General features: G+C 65.3%; 6 protein-coding genes across 6 annotated transcripts; 5 read left to right on the top strand and 1 right to left on the bottom strand.

Annotated features, from left to right (window-relative positions):
* Positions 1-667: 667 nt before the first annotated feature.
* EMIHUDRAFT_448565 (hypothetical protein) lies at positions 668-5,238 on the top strand (the record flags this gene model as incomplete). The annotated part of the gene is made up of 7 exons (XM_005759686.1): positions 668-1,142; positions 2,994-3,049; positions 3,877-3,981; positions 4,163-4,268; positions 4,418-4,527; positions 4,742-4,867; positions 4,942-5,238. 7 exons carry the CDS (start codon positions 668-670, stop codon positions 5,236-5,238), a joined length of 1,275 nt encoding a protein of 424 aa, XP_005759743.1.
* A 2,392-nt stretch (positions 5,239-7,630) lies between these two features.
* EMIHUDRAFT_198745 (hypothetical protein) lies at positions 7,631-8,053 on the top strand (the record flags this gene model as incomplete). Its single annotated transcript, XM_005759685.1, has 1 exon — positions 7,631-8,053. One exon carries the CDS (start codon positions 7,631-7,633, stop codon positions 8,051-8,053), a length of 423 nt encoding a protein of 140 aa, XP_005759742.1.
* Positions 8,054-9,192: 1,139 nt separating this feature from the next.
* EMIHUDRAFT_198743 (hypothetical protein) lies at positions 9,193-10,805 on the bottom strand (the record flags this gene model as incomplete). Its single annotated transcript, XM_005759684.1, has 4 exons — positions 9,193-9,303; positions 9,714-9,810; positions 10,088-10,137; positions 10,242-10,805. 4 exons carry the CDS (start codon positions 10,803-10,805, stop codon positions 9,193-9,195), a joined length of 822 nt encoding a protein of 273 aa, XP_005759741.1.
* Positions 10,806-11,002: 197 nt separating this feature from the next.
* Positions 11,003-11,689, top strand: EMIHUDRAFT_198742 (hypothetical protein; the record flags this gene model as incomplete). The annotated part of the gene is made up of 2 exons (XM_005759683.1): positions 11,003-11,029; positions 11,099-11,689. The coding sequence occupies 2 exons, from the start codon at positions 11,003-11,005 to the stop codon at positions 11,687-11,689; spliced, it is 618 nt and encodes a 205-aa protein (XP_005759740.1).
* A 790-nt stretch (positions 11,690-12,479) lies between these two features.
* EMIHUDRAFT_433079 (hypothetical protein) lies at positions 12,480-13,215 on the top strand. Its single transcript, XM_005759682.1, has 3 exons — positions 12,480-12,639; positions 12,706-13,140; positions 13,164-13,215. Exons 1-2 carry the CDS (start codon positions 12,490-12,492, stop codon positions 13,114-13,116), a joined length of 561 nt encoding a protein of 186 aa, XP_005759739.1. The 5' UTR covers positions 12,480-12,489; the 3' UTR covers positions 13,117-13,140; positions 13,164-13,215.
* A 90-nt stretch (positions 13,216-13,305) lies between these two features.
* Positions 13,306-15,627, top strand: EMIHUDRAFT_198740 (hypothetical protein; the record flags this gene model as incomplete). The annotated part of the gene is made up of 6 exons (XM_005759681.1): positions 13,306-13,332; positions 13,501-14,226; positions 14,307-14,639; positions 14,953-15,021; positions 15,143-15,279; positions 15,591-15,627. 6 exons carry the CDS (start codon positions 13,306-13,308, stop codon positions 15,625-15,627), a joined length of 1,329 nt encoding a protein of 442 aa, XP_005759738.1.
* Between the last annotated feature and the right edge of the window lie 4,105 nt (positions 15,628-19,732).

Here is a 19,732-nt window from a genome sequence, read left to right as displayed (position 1 = left end):
TCGCACGCGCCGCACGCGCCGGTGCCCCTCCTCCGACTCTCGAGCGGTGGCCACACCAGCCTCGCGCGCGAAGCCCCCCCTTGGCTCGCTTGAGCGCGTATCTCCATGTACAGGCGAGAGGACGAGCTGTACCTGGCGTACAGCACCGCTGTGGCCGCGGCCCATGTCGAGCGCACAGACGTCTCCACCGCGTTTGGCAGCCTCCTCCCGCCGAGAGTCGGGCCGCCTCTGAGTTGGCGTTGATTTGCGGCTGCTGGCGGTAGGGGCGAAAATATGCATTTTTCGAGGCATAGGGAGGAAAAATCGCGCCGCAGGCGCACACAGGCAGGGAGGAAGGGAGAAGTTCAGCTCTAGAGAGGCCGGTTCTAGCGAGGCTCCCGGCGTGGCGAAAATATTTTTTTTCTAGCAGACAGGCTCCCCAAAAGAATTTTACAATACATAACGGGAAAGGCGCACTGGCAGACAAAAACAGTAAACAAAAGATTTCACAAAAGAAAACTCTCATCAGTTGGGCCTGGCCATGACGGAATCACAGAAGTGTCGGTGGTTCGCCGGGTGATCTGCGAGCCGAATCTCAAACCCCGGGCTGTCTGAAAAATTTCTTCGCGCACCCTCTCCCAAAAAGAAAAAATAGGATCTGCAGCGAAAAGGATTTTTCTTTCTGGCCATGACGCTGCGGCTGGCGGCCTTGCAGCTCATCGCCATCGCGCCCGCCCGCTGCTACCACACTGAGCTTCATCATCTCGGACCGCGGCGCCTTCTCGGACCGCTCCGGGCCGCCGTCGTCGCGACCGAGGAGGACCGGTCAGAGGCGGTGCCGACAGCCGCTACCGGGCGCGGCTTTGGCTCCGCGGACGGCGGCGCACGTGGCTTCGGCGAGTGGCAGGAGGAGGACGAGGACGAGGATGAGGAGATTGACAGCGGCATGACTCCGGAGCAGCGCCGCGCGTGGCGGCGCACCGTGATGACGCGGTGGGCCAAGCTCGTGCAGGAGAAGGGCGGCGACGCGGGCGCGGAGGGCGGAGAGGTGGTCGCCGCGTTCGACCGCGTCTCGCTCCGCCTCGGCGAGCGCCTCGTCCTCGCGCCACAGTCGTGGGCCGTGCGGCGCGGGCAGCGACTCGGCGTGCTCGGCGAGTCAGGCTGTGGCAAGTCGATGCAGCTCCGCCTGCTCGCTGGCGAGGCGTCGCCGTCGGAGGGCGCAGTCGTGCGCGGTGAGGCGGCTCATCATATCTCGGCTGCATCTCGGTTGAATCTCGGCTAGATCTCGGCCGCATCTCCCACAGGCCCAGCGGTGCGGGTCGCACTGGTCGACCAGGACGCGCCCAGCCGCCTCCGCGCCTGTCGCCTGCTGGTGTCGGCCTTTGCGCGGGAACAGCTCGCCGGCAGCAGTGGAGAGGAGGGCGGCGGCGGCGGCGGCGGCGGCGGCGGGGCGATGAGGTGCGAGGGCGAGTCGCCCGTGGCGTGGGAGTCGTTTGTGGCGCTGCTGCCGGAGGAGCTGCGACGGCCTGCGGCGCTGGAGGCATATTCGATTCGATTCGATTTGTATTCGATTGCGCCCCTCTCCTCGCTGTCGCACGGCCAGCTTCTCACACGCGCCCGCCGCCACCACTCACCTCACACACACCACACTGCACACCGCACCGCACCACACCGCACCACACCGCACCGCACCACACCGCACCACGCGGCGCACTGTGGTCAGTCTGCAGAGTCGCTGTGACCAGGCGCCCCTCTGCTCGCTGTCGCACGGCCAGCTCGTACGCGTCTCGACGGCTCTCGCCCCTAGAAGCGGAACACGGACTCTTGAATTCCCACCAGCGCTCGAGAGGACACGCACTCCGCCGTAGTCGGCCGTAGTCGGCCGTACTCACTGCATTCGTATCCCGTGTACTCACGCGGTGCTCTGAGGACGCTGCACGAGACCGTGTTTCCGCCCTGAGGCCGGCGTATGAGCCATGCAGGCGCTCGCCGTGGCGCAGAAGCCCGTAAGTCCGCTTCGGTCGCTGCCGCATGCGGTCGTTCACTGATTGGGCACCGAGCGGCGGAGGAGCGGCTCCCTCCTGTCTTGAGACGTCGAGCCTCCTCGAGAGTCGCCTCGACTAGGCACCGAGTGGCTCGAGCGGCTTGTCCTGTCGGAGATGGGCCACGGCGGAGTGGTCGTCGTCTCGCACGACCGCGAGGTGCCCGAGAGTCGACGAGATGCGCCGAGATGCGCCGAGATTCGCCGAGGGGCCCGAGAGGAGCCGAGAGGAGCCGAGAGGAGCCGAGATTCGTGCGCCGAGATTCGCCGAGGGGCGTCGTCTCGGCCGTGCAGGTGCTCAACGCACCTCCTCCGATCCGCGAGATCTCCCCACATCTCCTCACATCTCCCCACATCTCGCCGTGCATGAGGCCTCCCTCGTTGCCCCACATCTCCCTCAGACCTCCCCACACCTCCCCACACCTCCCCACACCTCCCCACACCTCCCCACACCTCCCCACATCTCCCCCACATCTCCCCCACATCTCCCCACATCTCCCCACATCTCCCGCGAGGTGCTCGACCGCCTCTCGACGCACCTCCTGCACTCCGCGGGCGGCCACGGGGAGCTGTACGCAGGCGCATATCTCCCCACATCTCCCCGCATCTCCCCGCATCTCCCCATACCTCGGCCACGGGGAGCCGTACGCAGGCGCATATCTCCCCACATCTCCCCGCATCTCCCCATATCTCCCCATACCTCGGCCACGGGGAGCCGTACGCAGGCGCATATCTCCCCACATCTCCCCGCATCTCCCCATATCTCCCCATACCTCGGCCACGGGGAGCCGTACGCAGGCGCATATCTCCCCACATCTCCCCGCATCTCCCCATATCTCCCCACACCTCGGCCACGGGGAGCTGTACGCAGGCTCGTACTCCACTGACTTCAGCTGCACTCGACCGCATTCAGTTGTATGCGCTGCACATGCACGCGGCGCTCTGATGACGTCGGCGTGTCTTCACCGTGCAGGCTCGTACTCGGACTTTCTGCGCCGCGCCGCGCTGCAGCGCGAGGCCATGGAGCAGGTGGAGAGCGACGCCTCGCCGGCTGGCGAGGAGGAGGGAGGAGCGCTCTCCCAAATGCCTTGTCCGTGACTCACGTCCACATCTGACACATCCTCCTTCCTCTCACCTCTACACACCACTCACCCTCGTCATCCTCATTCACGCTACTCACACCGCACGCACGACTCTCCTCACCTCCGCTCCTCTAGGCGTCTTACCTCCGCCTCTCCCCGACACCCTCCGCCCGTCGCGCTTCCAACTGCTGACGGCGGCGACGCCAACGGCGCGCGCCAAATCTCGGCACTGCCCCTGCCAGTCCTCGGCCCCTCGCGATCTCGCGCGATCTCGGGTACTCTCCAAGATGCCCCGCGCAAGTCATGGTTCGAAAACCAGGCGAGGCGCGCCAAGCGTGCGCGGCGAGGCGCCGCGGCGGCGGCGGGCACGGACGCGATGCTCGCGCTTCGAGGCGCGTCGCTGTCCTTTGAAGCCGCGCCGGAGGGGCGCGGCGCTGGAGGCGCTGCGGGCGGCGCTGGAGGCGGCGCTGCGGGCGGCAGCACGGGAGGCGGCGCTGGAGGCGGCGCTGCGGGCGGCGCTGGAGGAGGCGCTGGAGGCGGCGCTGCGGGAGCCGGCGCTGGAGGCAGCGGATCGCGCGGGCTCTCCGAGGTGTCTTTCGAGGTGCGGCGGGGGCGGGGTGGTCGGCCCGCGAGCCAGAGACACCCGGGAAGCCACACTCGCGCCGCTACATTGCCTCCTCCGCCCGCGCCACCATGCTCCTTCACCTCTTGAGCCTGACCGGCGCGAGGAGCGGGGGGAAGAAGAGTGGCCGGGAATAGGTGCGGCGGGGCGAGGTGCTCCTCCTCGTCGGCGCGAACGGCGCCGGCAAGTCGACCCTGCTGCGTGTGGCGGCGGGCGAGTGGCCGCTGCTGGCGGGCGAGGTGGCGCGGAATTGCGACGTGCGGCCTTTCTTCCTCACGCAGGACGCGAACGATTACTTCATGAGCTCTCCCCACACTCCTACATCTCCCCGCATCTACCCGTATCTCCCCACATCCCGCCATACCTCCCCATAGATCACCCGAGATCACCCGAGATCACCCGAGATCACCCGAGATCACCCGAGATCACCCAGCGCAGGACGCGGCGCACCGCGTGAGCGGTGGAGCGTCGGCGTGGGAGTGGATCTGCGGCGAGGCGGCCGGATTGGGCGAGGGGGCGGTGCGGCGCGCGTTGCGTCAGATGGGTTTACCTTATCTAGATGCCAGACCCGCAGCTCGGCCGTCTCTGGATGCACTGCCGCCGCTCTCGCAGCCCTCGCACACTCACGCGAGGCTCTGAGTACCCTGCACGAGGCTCGTTCCCCCCGCACAGTCCCCCGTGTTGATGCGCCAGGCTTCCCGGCCACCGCGCAGCGCAAGCCCGTCTCAGCCCTGTCTGGCGGCGAGCGCACGCGTCTGTGCATCGCGTCGATGCTCCTCTCGCGCGCGAACTTGCTCGTGCTGGCGCGCCGCCGCCCTCGCAAACACTCCTGCCCTCCTGCCCTCCTGCCCCCCCCCCCCCCCTTCGCCCCCCTCTTCCGGCTTGGTTCGCCTTGCACAGCGGCTCCCCCGCACCCAAGCCAGCGATGATTCACGGCTACCGCGTCTTGCTCAGCGGGCAAGAGAGGCGAAAGCAGGCAAGGCCAGCATATGACGCTGCACCTCCCTCTGCGTGCAGGACGAGCCGACCAACCACCTCGACTTGCGCGCGCGAGAGTACTTGGGCGACGCGCTCCGGTCGTTCGACGGCGCGGTGCTCCTCGTCTCGCACGACCGCGCCTTTGCCGCGCACGTCGCCACGCGGGTGGCCGAAGCCTCTAGAAGGATGCGGCCTCCCTGCCTTCCTCTCGGCTGCGTTCCATCGTGTGCTCGCGCGAGGCTGTATTCGTATCGCTGTCTATGCGCCGCATGCACGGCATGATGCACCGTACTCGCACCCTGACCTTCGCGTCTTCGCAACGCAAGGTGGCCGAGCTGCGCGGCGGGCGGCTTCACGCCGAGCAGGGCGACTACCGCGCGTACATCGAGCGACGCGACGAGCTGCGCGCGCGGATCGACCGCCGCGCCGTGTCCGCGGGGTTGCCGGCCGAAGGAGGCGAGCGCGGCGGCACAGACGGAGCCTCGTCCGATCGCCCGTCCAAGCGGGCTGCCCGGCGGCGGCGGTCCTCGAGGTGATTGTGAGAGGTAAAGAGCCGCGTTCAGGCCGGCCGTAGTGTGAGGGTTGTTTTTGGGGAGAGGGCGGCCCCCGCAAGCTCGCAGGTTGAGTGGAGGAGAAGCTCAGCCGACGGCAGAGGCCGGAGCTCCGTCTCCCGGCCCCCGCGTTACCCGTTCTACCTATCTCCGTTATCTCATATCAATATGGGACGATGCTGAAAAGCCAGAGAACTGTGAACTCTCACCCAACATGCAACAATTTTCACTGTACAATACGTATCGTGAGGGCTAGACCCGGCTACTCAGACCACCCCCCCTCGAGGAAGTGAGAACTGCTCGGCTCACCCTGATCACATGCTGATTGCTGAACACACAAGCTCCTCTTTGTAGCTCGCTAGCTCGATCGCTGAGCCCTGCCCCTGGTCTGACAGCACGACACTCGACAGCAAACCCCGGACAGCGCCTGACAGTGCCCGACAGCCTGACAGCGTTGACAGCACTTTCTCTGACAGCCTGACAGCACGTATCTGACAGCCTGACAGCAGAGCCTGACATCAGAGGTGACCCGTCGCTGTCAGGCCCTAACGTGACAGCCTGACAGCTGCCCGACAGCCCGACAGCACACAGTGGCCTGACAGCAGCGCTGACAGCCCGACCTGAGCCCGACAGCCCGACCAGCCCGACAGCAGCACAGACCGTACACAGGCCGTGCAGCCTCTTTCTTGTGCCCCATGAGGGTATAACAAAACTATTACATGCAAAGACATGCACATGCACAACAACAACATGTACATGTACATGTGAGTGTGGTCTATCTAGTCATGGGATGGTCATGGGTCTCTCTCTCAACCCTCTCCCGCCCCACCTCTGCGGACCCGCGGCTGTGCTACTACAAATTATGAAGCTACCAGCTAGCCTTCTGGGGCCCTACAGTCATATGCCTACGGCGTCTGGGTGGTGGTGGCCGCCGCCGTCTGTGCCGCCGCCGCCGCCTGCGCCTGCGCCGCCATCTGCGCTCCCCCCAGGCGGCCGCCGCGGCCGCCGGCACGGTAGACGCGCGCCGCGCCACTGGCAGCTCGAGCGCAGAGTACCTGCGCCAGCTCTCGATGAGTCAGCGCAGCAACAGGGTCTTCATCAATGACCCCAAGGGCCTCTTTATCCTCCGGTGGTACCGTGAGGTGAAGGGTGACGGGACCCCCCCAGACGGCCCGCGCTACCAGAACAGAGCGTGCAAGAGTACTACAAGCTGACGAGCGACAACGATGGGAGGCCTTCCGCTGGACCAGCAACTACCAGATCATCAGCAAGGTGTACCTGAAGAAGCACTCCAGCTGCCTGGCCTCTCTGCTATTCTCTCAGTGCGGCAGAAGATGGTGACGTCCACCATGAAAAAAGGATGGTGGGAGCTGGACCGGAGGCAGAGTAGAGACTAGAGTATGTGTAGTAGAGTCCTGCTGGTATCCTCTTGATAGTGTCATAAGTGTGGCTGGTGTGTGTCAGAGCCTGACAGCGCCCCGGACAGCACCACCTGACAGCACCTGACAGCACCGGCCCTACGTCTGACAGCAGCAGCAGCCTGACAGCTTTGACAGCTCCGACAGCGTCTGACAGAGCAACACCCGACAGCTCCGACAGCACCCGACAGCTACAGATCACCTCTGATGTCAGACAAGCACCCGACAGCACCCGACAGCACTGACAGCACCTGACAGCTGGTCTGACAGAGGCACCTGACAGTGTCTGACAGTGCCCGACAGCCCGACAGATCACCTGACAGCACCTGACAGCCTGACAGCCAGGGCTCAGCTCGATCGGTCACACCGCCATCACCGCCGCGACGTCTCCCAGTGAGATGCGTGGAGAGGGGGGGACGACACCGCTCGAAACACCCTCTGGGGTCCGCGGGTCCCTCAGCCCCTCAGCGGCGTGCACCTCGATCCTGTATGTACCGTGTTTGTGATGACCCCTCCCAATGTGCAATGAACACACCAGTGAGGGCGAGACGATCGAGGGGTCCCGTACATGCGGAATCGACCCAATCCAGTGCTCAAGTGCTCAAGGTCGCGTGCGTTACGGCGTGAGGCAGCGGCCGCGGTTACCCTGGTACCATGTGAGTGAGTGAGTATTCTTGATACGAAACCACGACGACACACACCAGTCGACTCGCATCGGTTGCCTCCATGAACGGCGGACCTCAGCGGCACGCACTCGGCGAGGACAGTCCGGCCGACGGGAACGTGTCGCGCGCCGGCGACGAATGCGGCGGGGTGGTTGTGTGTACGAAGCGCCGCGTCGACGAAGCGAGGTAAGTAGGCGCCGCTCACGAGCCCCGCAAGACATGCACGCCCCGGTTACCAAAAAAAGAAATGCGCGGCCCGCTTTGTGACGCGGTGGGAAGCGAAGCAAGCCAGCCATGTTGGGACGCTGCACTGCGCTGCCGCGGCTCGCCTCGCAGCGCTCTCAGAGCACCTCCTCCTCCCCGGGCGGGCGGATGGTCGCCGCCGCTGCGAGCGGCGACTCCGACGCCGCCTTCGCCGCCTTCAAGCGGCAGCAGGAGGAGCTGGCGCTGCGGCGGGACCGGCAGTTCATCTACTCCGGGCTCCTGCTGGCCGGCATTGCGCTCTTCTTCTCGGTGCGCCTCTCGCAGCGCGCGCGCATCCATGAGGACGAGCGCCACGCCACGCGGCTGCGCATGTACGCCCAGATTGAGGAGAGCGACCAGCGGCGCGAGCGCCTCCTCGGCGCTCTGCCCGAGCTCGCGCAGACGGCGGCGCGACTAAAGCCCGAGGCGGCGGCCAGGGTGGCGGCGGAGGTGCGCCACGTGGCGACCAAGTGACATGAGCCTCGTTTGTTTGTGTGTGTGTGCGCGCGGGGAGTATAACGGGGCCAGTACAGGCCCTGCGGGTACAGGCCACGCCTTTGAGCCCACGGTGAGGGGGCGACACAGCGAGAAAAAGGCTGGTTCGCGGCCGCCCTCCCCTGGGAGAGCCGGAGGAATTGGTTTGCGGTGTGGCGTGTGGCTGCGCGGCGATCACAGGCAGGGCCAGGGGACGAGTACTTGGAGCACTTGGAGTGCAGTCATTAGCCTCACATCCAGGGCCGGGGAGCTCAGAAGCGCACCCAGCGGGCCGGATGATCGGGATCGGGTTGCGGGCAAGAGAGCCCTAGCCCCGGGGGTGCGCGTTCGCAGGGCAAGGGCTGTAAAGTAAACACGGGTCTCCGAGGGTTGGCTCCGCGCTCCGGGTTTCCCCTAGCAGCAGACCGCCCCCTCTACTCGGAGCTATAATGAACACGACACGCACTCTCACACGACGTCACCGCTCAGGACCCCTTCGCACGAGGTCCTCATCCTCACTCCGGAGGAGGCTCCCCTCTCCTCTGAGTTCTTCCTCTTGTTCGCTTTCCGATGATCATCCGACGGGCGCGGGGCCCGACCTCCCCTCCTAGCCTTTTTCAGCCGCGGCCCCGCCACCGTCTCGTCTTCTCTGTCCGATTCTGTCGCCATCACCGACGGTGATTCCATGCTCGACTCCTCGGGCGAGAGCCATGCCCTGCATGAAGGGGGGCAATGCCGGGTCCATTATGCACTGCTGCGGCATGCCGTACTGTTGCTGCGGCGAATACATAGCGGGCTGCGAGCACAGCTGGCCGGCGCTGGCGCAGAAGGGCTGGCTGAAGAAGGGCTGTGGGGCTCCACACCCGCCATGCATATGCAGTTGCTGGGCCGGCGGGACCGGCTGCATCGGCATTGCGCATTGGCTGTGCGATGCCGCACCACATTGCGATGGTGATGCGTAGGAGCCGGCGGGCGGCACGTGCCCGACGGGTGGCTCGTGCCCAGTCGTCCCTGGTGGCGGGCCGGTGGGCAGTGGCGGCAGCTGCTGCGGTGGCGGCCGCAGCACTGGTGGCGGCGGCCGCATGGCAGGCGCTGAGCCTGCGGGTGGATTGGCGTGTTGGGCTGGCGCTGGACCGCGATCAGAGCTGATACCATGTGACGGCGGAGTTGACGCCTCCGACGGTCGTAGCGGCGTGGCTGAGGGCGGCGGTGGAGGCGCCCGATAGCGCGGTGAGGATGGTCTCATGGGTCTAGCAAACCATAGACGACACCAAGAGAACGCGAGGTAAAACCCGACGGCTATGGATGGTAAAAGGCGGCGGTAAAACCCATCCACACGGGTTTCGGTGGGTTGGATGGGAGGTAGAATGTCTACCTACCGCAGCGGCATTGGATCGCCACGCCGCCCCTCCCCGGGAAGTGGGGCCAGCTCTCTTCGGTCGAGGACTCGCGCCCGCCACTGCGGTCTCTCTATCGTCCTCGGCTCGTCCGTACGTCCCGACTCTACTCGCAGAGGCCGCGTCAGCTCATCTCTCGCCTCCTCCGACAGCTGACCCCAAGCCCCCCCCGGGGCCCTCCGGCCTCGGCTTTCCGGTTCGCCGGCGGGTCCGCTCTCGTACCGCGGTAATTCCCTTCCCCCGTCTCCTCCTCCCGGGTACACCAGCCTCCGGCGGGGCGGTCCCGGATCCCCCAGGTTATTCCGAGCGGGTCCATACGGTGGCGGCCCCGTCGGCGGCGGGGGTGCCGTCGGTTCAGCGCTATAATGACGGAGAGGACGTTCCTCCGGGGGGAGCGGGAGATGGGGTGGCGGAGGAGGCGGAGGCAGGCGAGGCGGCGGCGGGGGTTGGCACGGGGGCGGCAGAGATGGAGAGGGGGGAGGGGGGGGGAATGAGGGAGAAGGAGAGAGAGAAAGAGGAGGAGAGAGAAAGAGGGCTAGGATGGGGGGGGGAGAGAGAGGGGGCAGGGGGGGGTTTGGAATGTCCGACTCCCGGGTGGAGACACTGCCCTTTGCAGGAGTCACGTGTCCCCAACGACCGGCAGTCGGTAATGAAGTTTGGTTGGTTGAGGAAGACGGCCCCCGGTTCCTGAAGCAGGGCAGAAATAAATAAAGGTTAGGGACGTCTCGGGCAGTTATCGCCGCGTTGAATCCCTCCGTCTGCAGGAACGATCTCCCACCGGTTATAATAACCGGCGGTAATCGATAGTCAAAGTTGGGCGCCGGAACGCGATCGAGCGCCCGCCCATGCTCTCCGCTTGTTGTGCAGCACCCGCGGCGCGCACGCGCCGCGGTGTTGACCAACGACCGCCCCACTGGAGGCTCCCACGCCACTCGCGGCAATCCGCATCGAGGCCGCCCGTCGGCGCAGCAAAGGTACTGCGCACTTCTGGGCAGCGCCCAGAATGCAGGGAAGGCCTTGGGCTTGGCGCTTCTCGCCAGCCAGGCTGACTCGGCAACCGGCACACGAGCCGACTGCGCGTCCCGAGCCCACGGATCGGCGCCATCGCACAGGCCCGCCAGCCGCCGCATAGCTCCAGAGAGGCCACTGGCGTTGTGCTGCACTGCCTGAAGGCGCTGCTGAGGCTCTGTTTCAGCTGAAGCTGCCCCGTGCGCCGCCGCGAGCACCGCGTAGTGATCTCGCCCTCTAGAGAGCCCCAGCACGACCCCTCGCGGCCACTCGCGCCGTTGCAGCAGCTCCGACCCCGCCACTCCGGCTCCCGAGCGCGCGGCGAGCAAGAGGAAGAGCATGCGCATGGGCCAAAATCCGTTACTGCAGCAGAGTCGACGAGGCTTCTTCACGACTCATAGCGACCTCCCGCCAGGCACCGACGCTTGCCGCGACTGAAGCGGCAGGTGTGCGCACTGGTTGCGTCGTTGTGTGTGTGTTCTCTCGGCCGAGGAGCAAGCGGCGACTGGACTGGTACAGATAGCGGGCCGGCCCCACCGAAGAGATGCTCGCAACGCTCTTCGTCCTCTCGGTGCGGCCTGCGCCACCTGCTGCTGCTGCGCTCCGAGCTGCTGCACGGCCACCCGCGACGCGCCGGCAGGCGCTCACGGCGGCCGGCGCCGGCGCCTTGACGCTCCTCGCACCGAGCGCAGCGCTCGCGACACCCTCGAACGAGGAGCTGCGCGCAGCGAGCCGCTCCCCGGAGGCTGGCGTTTTGCGGCCGAGCGGCCTCCGCGTCATCGACCTCGTCGAGGGCGACGGCCCTCTGCCCGCTCTGGGCGACCGCGTCTACGTCCACATCAAGGTGTGGGGCAGCTCCTTCGACGCCGGCGAGCCCGCGTACGCGACCTGGGCGGCCGACGGGCGTCCCAGCATGTGGTTCCTGGGCGAGCCGTCGGCAGTCGTCGTCGGTCCTCCGTACATCCCAACTACGACAGTGCCGGCCGGCATCGACGAGGGGGTGCTTGGTATGCGTGAGGGCGGCTGGAGGCGGTTGGTGGTGCCGGCGAGCGCCGCGTACGGCGCGGAGGGGCTGCCGCGCCCCGGCGGGCGAGGCCTCTTCAAGGTGCCTCCAAACTCCCCCATCTTCGTCGATTTGCGGCTGGTGGATGGCGGCGGCGGCGGCTGCGACCGGCTGCTGCGGCTGCAGGGCCTGCCAAAGAGCATCTCGTGCATCCCGGGGAAGATATGAGACCGTGTTGTACCAATAGGCCCGGGGCAATAGGTAAGTGTCTATCTGTAGGAGTGACTTCAAGAAGTCACTTAGTGACTTCTCGAAGTCACTCGCCCCCGCGCGCACAGTACGTGCTCTAGTGGCCGGCCCGTGCACCGTGCGAGCCCCTGGCGAGCCCCCGCGGACTCGGCCCCAGTCGGGCCGCGACGGGAGAGGCTCCTAGCCTAGAGCAGCTTGGCGGAGTTCAAAGCAGATTGTTTTCTCTTTCGGCAAGGTAGGTGAGTGTCTAGGGGTCATCTCTAGGCTGGTTAGCCTTGATTTTGATCAAAGATCGGCGCAAGAAACGGTCGCGATGCCTCGTGTGAACGCTTTGAAGAGTGACTTCTCGAAGTCACTCGGTCCGAGACGGAGAGACATAAGCAGCGCGTGTCGCTGTTCAATGTATGTGGCTCTTACGTACATTCCCGGAGGAGGACTGCTGACAGGGTTTGCGATGCTTTTCAAAGAAAGAAAGAAAGAAAACAGACAACCCAAGGGAGGGATGGGAGGACGGCACGCCGCCACCACACAGGGATTTTAAGGAGAGGTGTGTGGTGCGCTATCCGTCGCCCACCCTAGGGAGTCTGCCTCTTCCTATCTCTCTTCGCAGTCTCTCGCTGATTCTCGCTGCAATCTTCATGCCACCACGCGGTCGTCCCACCCTCGTCGTTCTCTCCCTTGTCACTTCCTTGCGATGCTTTTCAGCATGGAAAAAACAATGCGGCGGGATTTTCTTTTTGCAAACGCCGTTTTTCACGCGTGTCCCCATCGCCATCGGCATGCAAACAAACGCCGACGCAGGCTGGCAGGACGAACGCCGACGCTGGCCGCGCACCGTGGCCGCTCTAGGCGGGGCCCTGACAATCATCGTTCTTGCTGCGCATGCCTCGCGCATCTACGCAGCAGCTGTGCCGGAAACTTTGCCCATGGCGCCGGCTCGAGCACAGCTGCGGGAGGCGAGAGTTTGATACTGACGCCAGTCCGCCTGTTCACAGGAGAAGAGGTACGCTCCTACTCAATTCGTCCGCCCGTGCCATACGTTGGCCGACTGCGGGCGGCCCGAGACCACCGAAAAAGCCTCTTCGGGAGAGGCGCCGGATGCTGTCCGAGCCGCGTGGCGCGAGGCGGCCGAGGCGTTGAAGGTGGCTCCTTCGTGGTGGAGGTCTGGCACCAGCGACTCCGCCAAGATCCACCACGCCGACGACAAGATCCACGCCCAACACCATCACGTTGAGCCAAAGACCACGAGGTCATTCGAGGCGCCTCTGGCGGCACTGAACTTCTATGGCTATGATGCGCGCGCGAAGCATGGCTGGCCGGAAGGGCCGGCGGCAGACGCGGGTTCGTACGACATCGGCTGGTCGCTGAGCTCATACGACGCCGCAGAGGCAGCCGCATCGACCTAGGTAGCGAGAGACTCTAGATGCTTGTGCAAGCTTGTAGAGAGCTAGGGAGAGAGCCGCGCCTTTAAGAGAGTGGTGGGCGGAGCGGGTCACTGAAAAAAAATTGCAACTGAAAAAGAAAAGAGCGACCGCGCAAAAGCTTCCAACGTACGTCCCGAGAGCGAGAGCAGCTCAGTAGTAGGTTTATGGCCCATGGCCGGCCTTATCTTCGTCCCCGTGGTGCTGTTGTCCAGTTCGCCGCCGCCATTCCTCGTTCCTCCTCTGCTACCGCCGCCATCACCGCCGCCGCCTCCGACGCCTTCAACGCCGCCGTCGCCGCCGGCGCCACCACCGACGCCTCCACCATCCCCACCCCTGCCGCCGGTGCCTCCACTCCCCGCCGGCGAGGTCTTGGCCGTCTCTCCGGATGACATTCAGGACGAGATTGTCCAGGCCATGTCAGAGAACCGCAACGCGAGCATCTACATCCCGCCAGGGGCGCATCTCCACCTCAATACCACCATCGGATGTTGGTCCAACATGCACCTCAAAATCCGCAGCAGCGGAGAGGGCGCCACTCTCGACGGAGCAGGGATCTTTCCACACGTATTCACGGGGGGGACGTCAATCCTCTTCATCTCGGGCTGGTGCCACCTAACGCTGGAGGCACTTCACTTTGTGAACGGGCGTTACTCATCTGGAGGCGCTATCTATGCCGACCACGCCGGAAATATCGAGATGCACGACACTCACTTCACTGAGTGCTCAGCTCCAACACCGACTGATGGCGGCCCTACTGTTTATGGCGGTGCAATGTGCGTAATAAACAGTGGCGCTGTGACCATGACCGACGTCAGCTTTACTCGCTGCAGTTCTTACCACACGGCCGGCGCTGCGTACTTCTACAACAGTGGCGACATTTCGATATCAGGTGCAGCCTTTGAAGACTGCACCAGTAAAGAGACCGGCGGCGCTCTGCAGGTGATTCAAAGCGGCAGCGTAGAAATGACTGCTGTCAACTTCACACGCTGTGTGGCTCGCAATCAAATGGGCGGCGCCATGTATGTAATGGGCAGCAAGCACATCGCGATTACTGCTGGCACCTTCACCGGCTGTCGGGCTGGAACGCAAGCAGTGCGCGCCGCACGCCTTGCACAACAGCATCGCTGCACGCAACGACCCACTCTCGCGGCCCCTCCCCTATCCCTGCGCAGGCTGTGGTCCTGCTAGCAAACGAACGTCTGAACCTAGCCGGCACGCGCTTCATCGACAACGAGGCGGTTTTGCCGCCCTCCGCTCTTTTCTTGTCTGCCACTTTCGCGTCTACCGTCAGCAACACGAACTTCTCTGGCAACGTTGTCCGGCCATCCACCGACGCACAGGCGGCACATGTGAATGTAAAGGACGTCACCATCCTCGCCGCCACCTCTCTAGTCTGGCCCTGCCCGCTCGGCCACTGGATGCCAGACGTCGGCTCGCTCGTCGGCGATCTGGACGGCTGCGACCGTCTTTGCGCCAAGGGGTACTATGGGAATGCGACGATCCTCGTCACGTCCAGCTGCAGTGGCCCTTGTCCAACGGGTCACTATTGTCCTGAGGGATCTGCCGAGCCGCTCCAATGCCCTGCCGGCACCCGCATGCCCAGCGAGCGAGCCGTGAGCAACGACAGCTGCATCCCGTGTGCCCCCGGCCAACACCAGCCAGAGAGCGGCAAAGAGGAGTGCCTATCTTGCGAAGCTGGCTCCTTCTCATCTGTCATTGGCAGCGTCGGCTGCGAGCCATGCCCGCCTGGAGGCTACTGCGAGATGGCGGGCGCTGCCACTGCTATGGTCTTGCCTCGCGCTGCACGTATCACACCAGTTCACACACTTTGCGGCGACGGACGGAGGAAAGGACCGTGAAGACAAACTGGCGGAGGATAGAAAGTACGTGCCGAATCCTAGGGTGGCGTAGCTACGGCATCTTCGAAGGACCGACGCGATTTGGGAGGCGCGTCCCAGGGGACGCACAGGTAAAGGATCCCAACGGAATCGGGCCCTGTGACGAACAGGAGATACGGACAGCCTTTGGGGCGGGCATGTGGGGAGGAAAGCTGCCGAACACGTGGGAGGTGATAGACGCGGAGATGTACGCGATACTCGCATACCTACGCAAAATGGCGAGCGCGAGCGACGCACAGACGCGACGGTGCTTAGTACTATGCGACTGCAAACCCGCGCTGCAGCAGATTGGTCGACCGCCTAGGCCCGCACAACGGGCTTCCCCCCACCACCCCTTTGTCCACGATGAGTCTTTAACCCGCGGCGGACGCCCAGTAGCTTGTGCTGGGCGGCGGACGCGGCACTCGAGGGCGCTCGCGTCCGCTCGCCACCCGCGTCACGCAGACAGAGACACGCACCGACCGCGGCACCGCGCGCGTTGGAGTGCGGGAGTGATGCGGGTCTCCGCGGCGGACTACGCGCCGGCCTGTTCGTCCGCCGCTATTTTTTGTACTCGAGGTACGTGTATATCCAAGCGGCTCAAGCCTCAAGTTAACGAATCGTCTTATTGTACTGACCGGCGGGGCGGCGGTGCCGCTGGCCGGCTGACCGGCCGATGGCGCATGCGCGATCTCGCTCCCCGCCACCCCGCGCATCACCCCAGGCTGCGCACGACGCGGCGGGCTCGCCCGCGGCCGGCGCGGCCGGGCCACCCTGCTCGCACCCACAGACAGATCGACAGTCGGACAGGCAACCCCGGACAGTCGGACAGGCGAGTCCCCGAAAGGCTGGCGCGACGCACCGCCTTGTCCCTTCACATTACCGCCCCGCTCCTGGTGCCTACGCCTCGATCTTCTTCGGCAGCACCTGGTCCGACAGGTCCTCTCCATGGCCTAGGAAGCCGTGTTCGCCCCTGCCCCACGTGAAGACGCCGCCGTCGGCGGTGAGGGCGAGGCTGTGCTGGTAACCAGCCGACACAGCAACGACGCGCTGGTCAGCAAAGGCCTCGACCTTCTTCGGCAGCAGCTGCATCTGCTCGTCGCCGTGGCCCAGCGTGCCATCCTCTCCATCGCCCCAGCTCCAGACGCCGCCGTCGGCGGTGAGGGCGAGGCTGTGCTGGTAACCAGCCGACACAGCGACGACGCGCTGCCCAGTGAAGGCCTCGATCTTCTTGGGCAGCGGCTGGGTCTGCTCGTCGCCGTGGCCCAGCTTGCCTAAGCCTCCATCGCCCCAGCTCCAGACGGCGCCGTCGGCGGTAAGGGCGAAGGTGTGGTTGCCTCCGGCCGACACAGCGATGACGCGCTGGTCAGCAAACGCCTCGATCTTCTTGGGCAGCAGTTGGTCCTGGTGGCCGCCGTGGCCCAGCCTGCCAAGGCCTCCACCGCCCCAGCTCCAGACGGCGCCGTCGGCGGTGACGGCGAGGCTGTGGTTATCTCCAGCCGAGACAGCGACGACGCGCTGCCCAGTGAAGGCCTCGATCTTCTTCGGCAGCAGCTGGATCTGCTCGTCGCCGTGGCCCAACTGGCCAACGCCTCCACCGCCCCAGCTCCAGACGGCGCCGTCGGCGGCGAGGGCGAGGCTGTGGTACTCTCCAGCCGACACAGCGACGATGCGCTGGCCAGCCAAGGCCTCAATCTTCTTGGGCAGCAGCTGCTCCTGCCCGTCGCCGTGGCCCAACCGGCCAAAGTGTCCAAAGCCCCAGCTCCAGACGGCGCCGTCGGCGGTGAGGGAGAGGCTGTGGCCATCTCCAGCCGACACGCTCGCGGCGCGCTCGCCGCCCAGCGGAGAAGGGAGGCGGGTCGGCGTGTTGAGCTGCGTCACGCCCTCGCCGTGCCCGAGCAGTCCCCGCATCCAGCCCTCAGCCTTTCCGCACGACGAGAGCCGCCCCTCGCCGTCGATGAAGAGGCTGTGCTGAAGGCCTGCCGCCGCCTTAACCGGCGGGTTGAACTCGCGCAGCAGCGCCGAATAGCAAAGCCACCGCACGGCGCAGCCCTCGCCCTCTGGCTGCGCCGGCGGCTCGTAGCCGGCCTCTTGCAGGCGCATGCGGATGCCCTCCAGCGCCAGCGTGGCGTGGAAGAGCAGCGAGACAGCCGCGACGCGAGCGATGTCGGCGGGGTCGCAGCGGGAGATGACGCGCGCGAGGAGCTCCGTGGGGAGGTCGAGGAGGCGGGTGGGCGGCGTCTCTGGCGAGGAGGCGAGGCGGCGCGAGCGGCGCCGCGGGGAAGACATGTGTGCGGGAAAAGAATTTTTGTGTCGTCGCACAACACGATTCACGCCAAGGGTGGGCGACGGCTAGCGCACCACACCCCTCTCCTTAAAATCCCTGTGTGGTGGCGGCGTGCCGTCCTCCCATCCCTCCCTTGGCTTGTCCGTTTTCTTTCTTTCTTTACGATTCACGCGACAGGCAAGGCACGGGCGACGGCTTCCTCAGAAGCGAGGAAAAGAAATCTTCGTATATAGGGATTCGCGTTTTCTCTTTGCGGGGCATGCCCCTCTCCCCGGTGACCTAAAACCCTCTCCCCGGTGGCAGGGGAAGAAACAGTGCCGATGCTGCAGCACTTTGAGCAGCACTACAATGACATCAGCCAACGGCGTGGCGATGTCGCGCGCATCTACGCGGTGCGGGCACAAGACAAGGAGTTTGGCCTCTGCCACACGTACGAGCTTGGCCGCTTCTGTCCGTCCATGCTACCGTCGGCGCAGCGCATCCCGCCTATTGGCGACCTCTTCACGCAGCAGAGCACCTCTCCAGTCCCGAAACAGGGCACGCTCGCTGCTGTCGGGGCCCACGAAGCGTGGATCGCGTGCCTGGCGGCGTGCGAGGAGGTCGACAAAAACACGCCGCAGTCGGAGGGGATCAAGTTCAGGGACGCAATTCGCTTCATCTCGATCTCCCAGTTCGGCGCCGCTGGATGGCTCGACATGCGCCCTGATGGACTCCACCACACGAAGATGGTGTCGGTGATGTTCCTCTCTCGACAGCTCCCGGCGCGCTCAGTGGCGCTCGCGTAGCGGTCGGAGTCTACTTGAACGCTGAGGTCGTTGTGCGCGTCGGGGGAAGGTTGCGGTGATGGGACACAGTTGGCCAGGCACATGCGCCCGTAATTATACCAAAAAAAGATGGTTCCTAATGGACCACCTGGTCCCGAACTAGAGCAAAAACTCTCAAGCCTGCAGCTGCACCGAGCCCGCGGGCGAATACTCTGCCGGCCACGGGCGGCCGATGTCGGCCGCCGTCTTGGGCCAGAGGCGGGGGGGGAGCTCGAGGCGGGCGCGGCCCGTCGCCAGCCCGCCACCCCGTCTGGCAGAGCGTGCCACCCCACCTTCCGTAGGAAGGTGGGGATCGGCAGTGGCGCCCATTCTTGCAGGAGCGCCCTCTTCGTGTGCTTCACCAGGATGTTGCGCTCGCCCAGGGAGTACTTGACCTGCTTGCCCGCCTTTGGGAACGAGGGCATGCCGGTCTAGCCGTTGAAGATCACTAGCGTGAGGTAGGCCGTGAGCGTGCGGCCCGAAAAGGTCAGGCGGAGGCGGGAGAGGAGCGCCATGTCCTCGTAGGACGCGCCCCCGCATCTAATGCGCACGTTGCCCACGCTCTTCAAAGGGTCAATGTGGTGGAAGGCGACGGCGTCCGCGACGTCGAGCTGCTGCTCGAGCTGCAGATCGAGCTCGCCTGCGAGCGCGTGGAGGCCGCCTCCGCGCCTCTGGCGCAGGAAAGAGATGAGCCCGCGCGCCACCGCCTCGTCGTGGATGTAGGGAATCGGCAGCGGGATCTCCCACGCAGGCACGCGCTCCCCTATCCTGCGGGAGCAGACGCGCCGGTGCAAGGCGGTCCGAAAGTCCGATAGCGGCTGCTGAGTCACCGCGACCGTCGGGGCGGCCACACGTTCGCCTCGGGCTCAACGGTGTCGCCCCTGAAGTTTGACCCCTGCCACTGCACGATGAACTTGCGCTTGGCCCCGGAGCCGATCGAGCCGTTCAGGCGTGCAACCTTGTATGCGAGGCCGTCGAATTCCTCGTCGTCGTCCTCCTCCCTGTGTGCAGGGGGCGCGTGCGCTTCGATAATCCGCGTGTCCCGCTCTCGCGGGCGTCTCTCTACGATACTCGATGACGCGTCTGGATCGGAGCTAGCCCGTGCCCCAAATCACTGCCCAACACGGTTGGACACGGAAGAGCGTGAACGTCGTGCGCGCCGCTTGCGTGTGCGGTACGGCGGTCCGTCGGGGGTTGCCGGCGGGCAGGGGATGCTGTGGTGCTGCGGAGAGCTGGTGTTGTCTGAGTGGCCCGAGGGCGGGTGGATGTTTGAAGTCTGTGACGCGCGGGGGCGCGGACCTCGGAGGGACTTTGCGCCTCCCCATGGCTAGTGCCATTTCACTGTGGCACAGCTCGCGTTACAAAACCTTGATTTGACCATTTGCGCAAAAAGGTACACCTCGGTGCCTTCCAGAGGCAGCTGCGACCCCACCGAGTAGACGGCGGCACACAGCAGGTGGCGCTGTGTGCGCCCGTCCACTCAGCGGGGTCGCAGCAGCCTCTGCGCGTCCTGGGGAGGTACATTTGTTGCGCGCCGGAGACGACTCGACGCCTCTGAGATCGGAGATCAAGCTCTGACAGGTCGCACGTCGCTCCTTTGACGCCGACGTGACTCACCCGTGCAGATCACA

The sequence above is a fragment of the Emiliania huxleyi genome, assembly GCF_000372725.1.
Source record: "Emiliania huxleyi CCMP1516 unplaced genomic scaffold EMIHUscaffold_8, whole genome shotgun sequence".
Lineage (NCBI taxonomy): Eukaryota > Haptophyta > Isochrysidales > Noelaerhabdaceae > Emiliania > Emiliania huxleyi.
The sequence above is the reverse complement of the archived record's forward strand: the minus strand, read 5'-3'. Positions and strand labels throughout refer to the sequence as shown.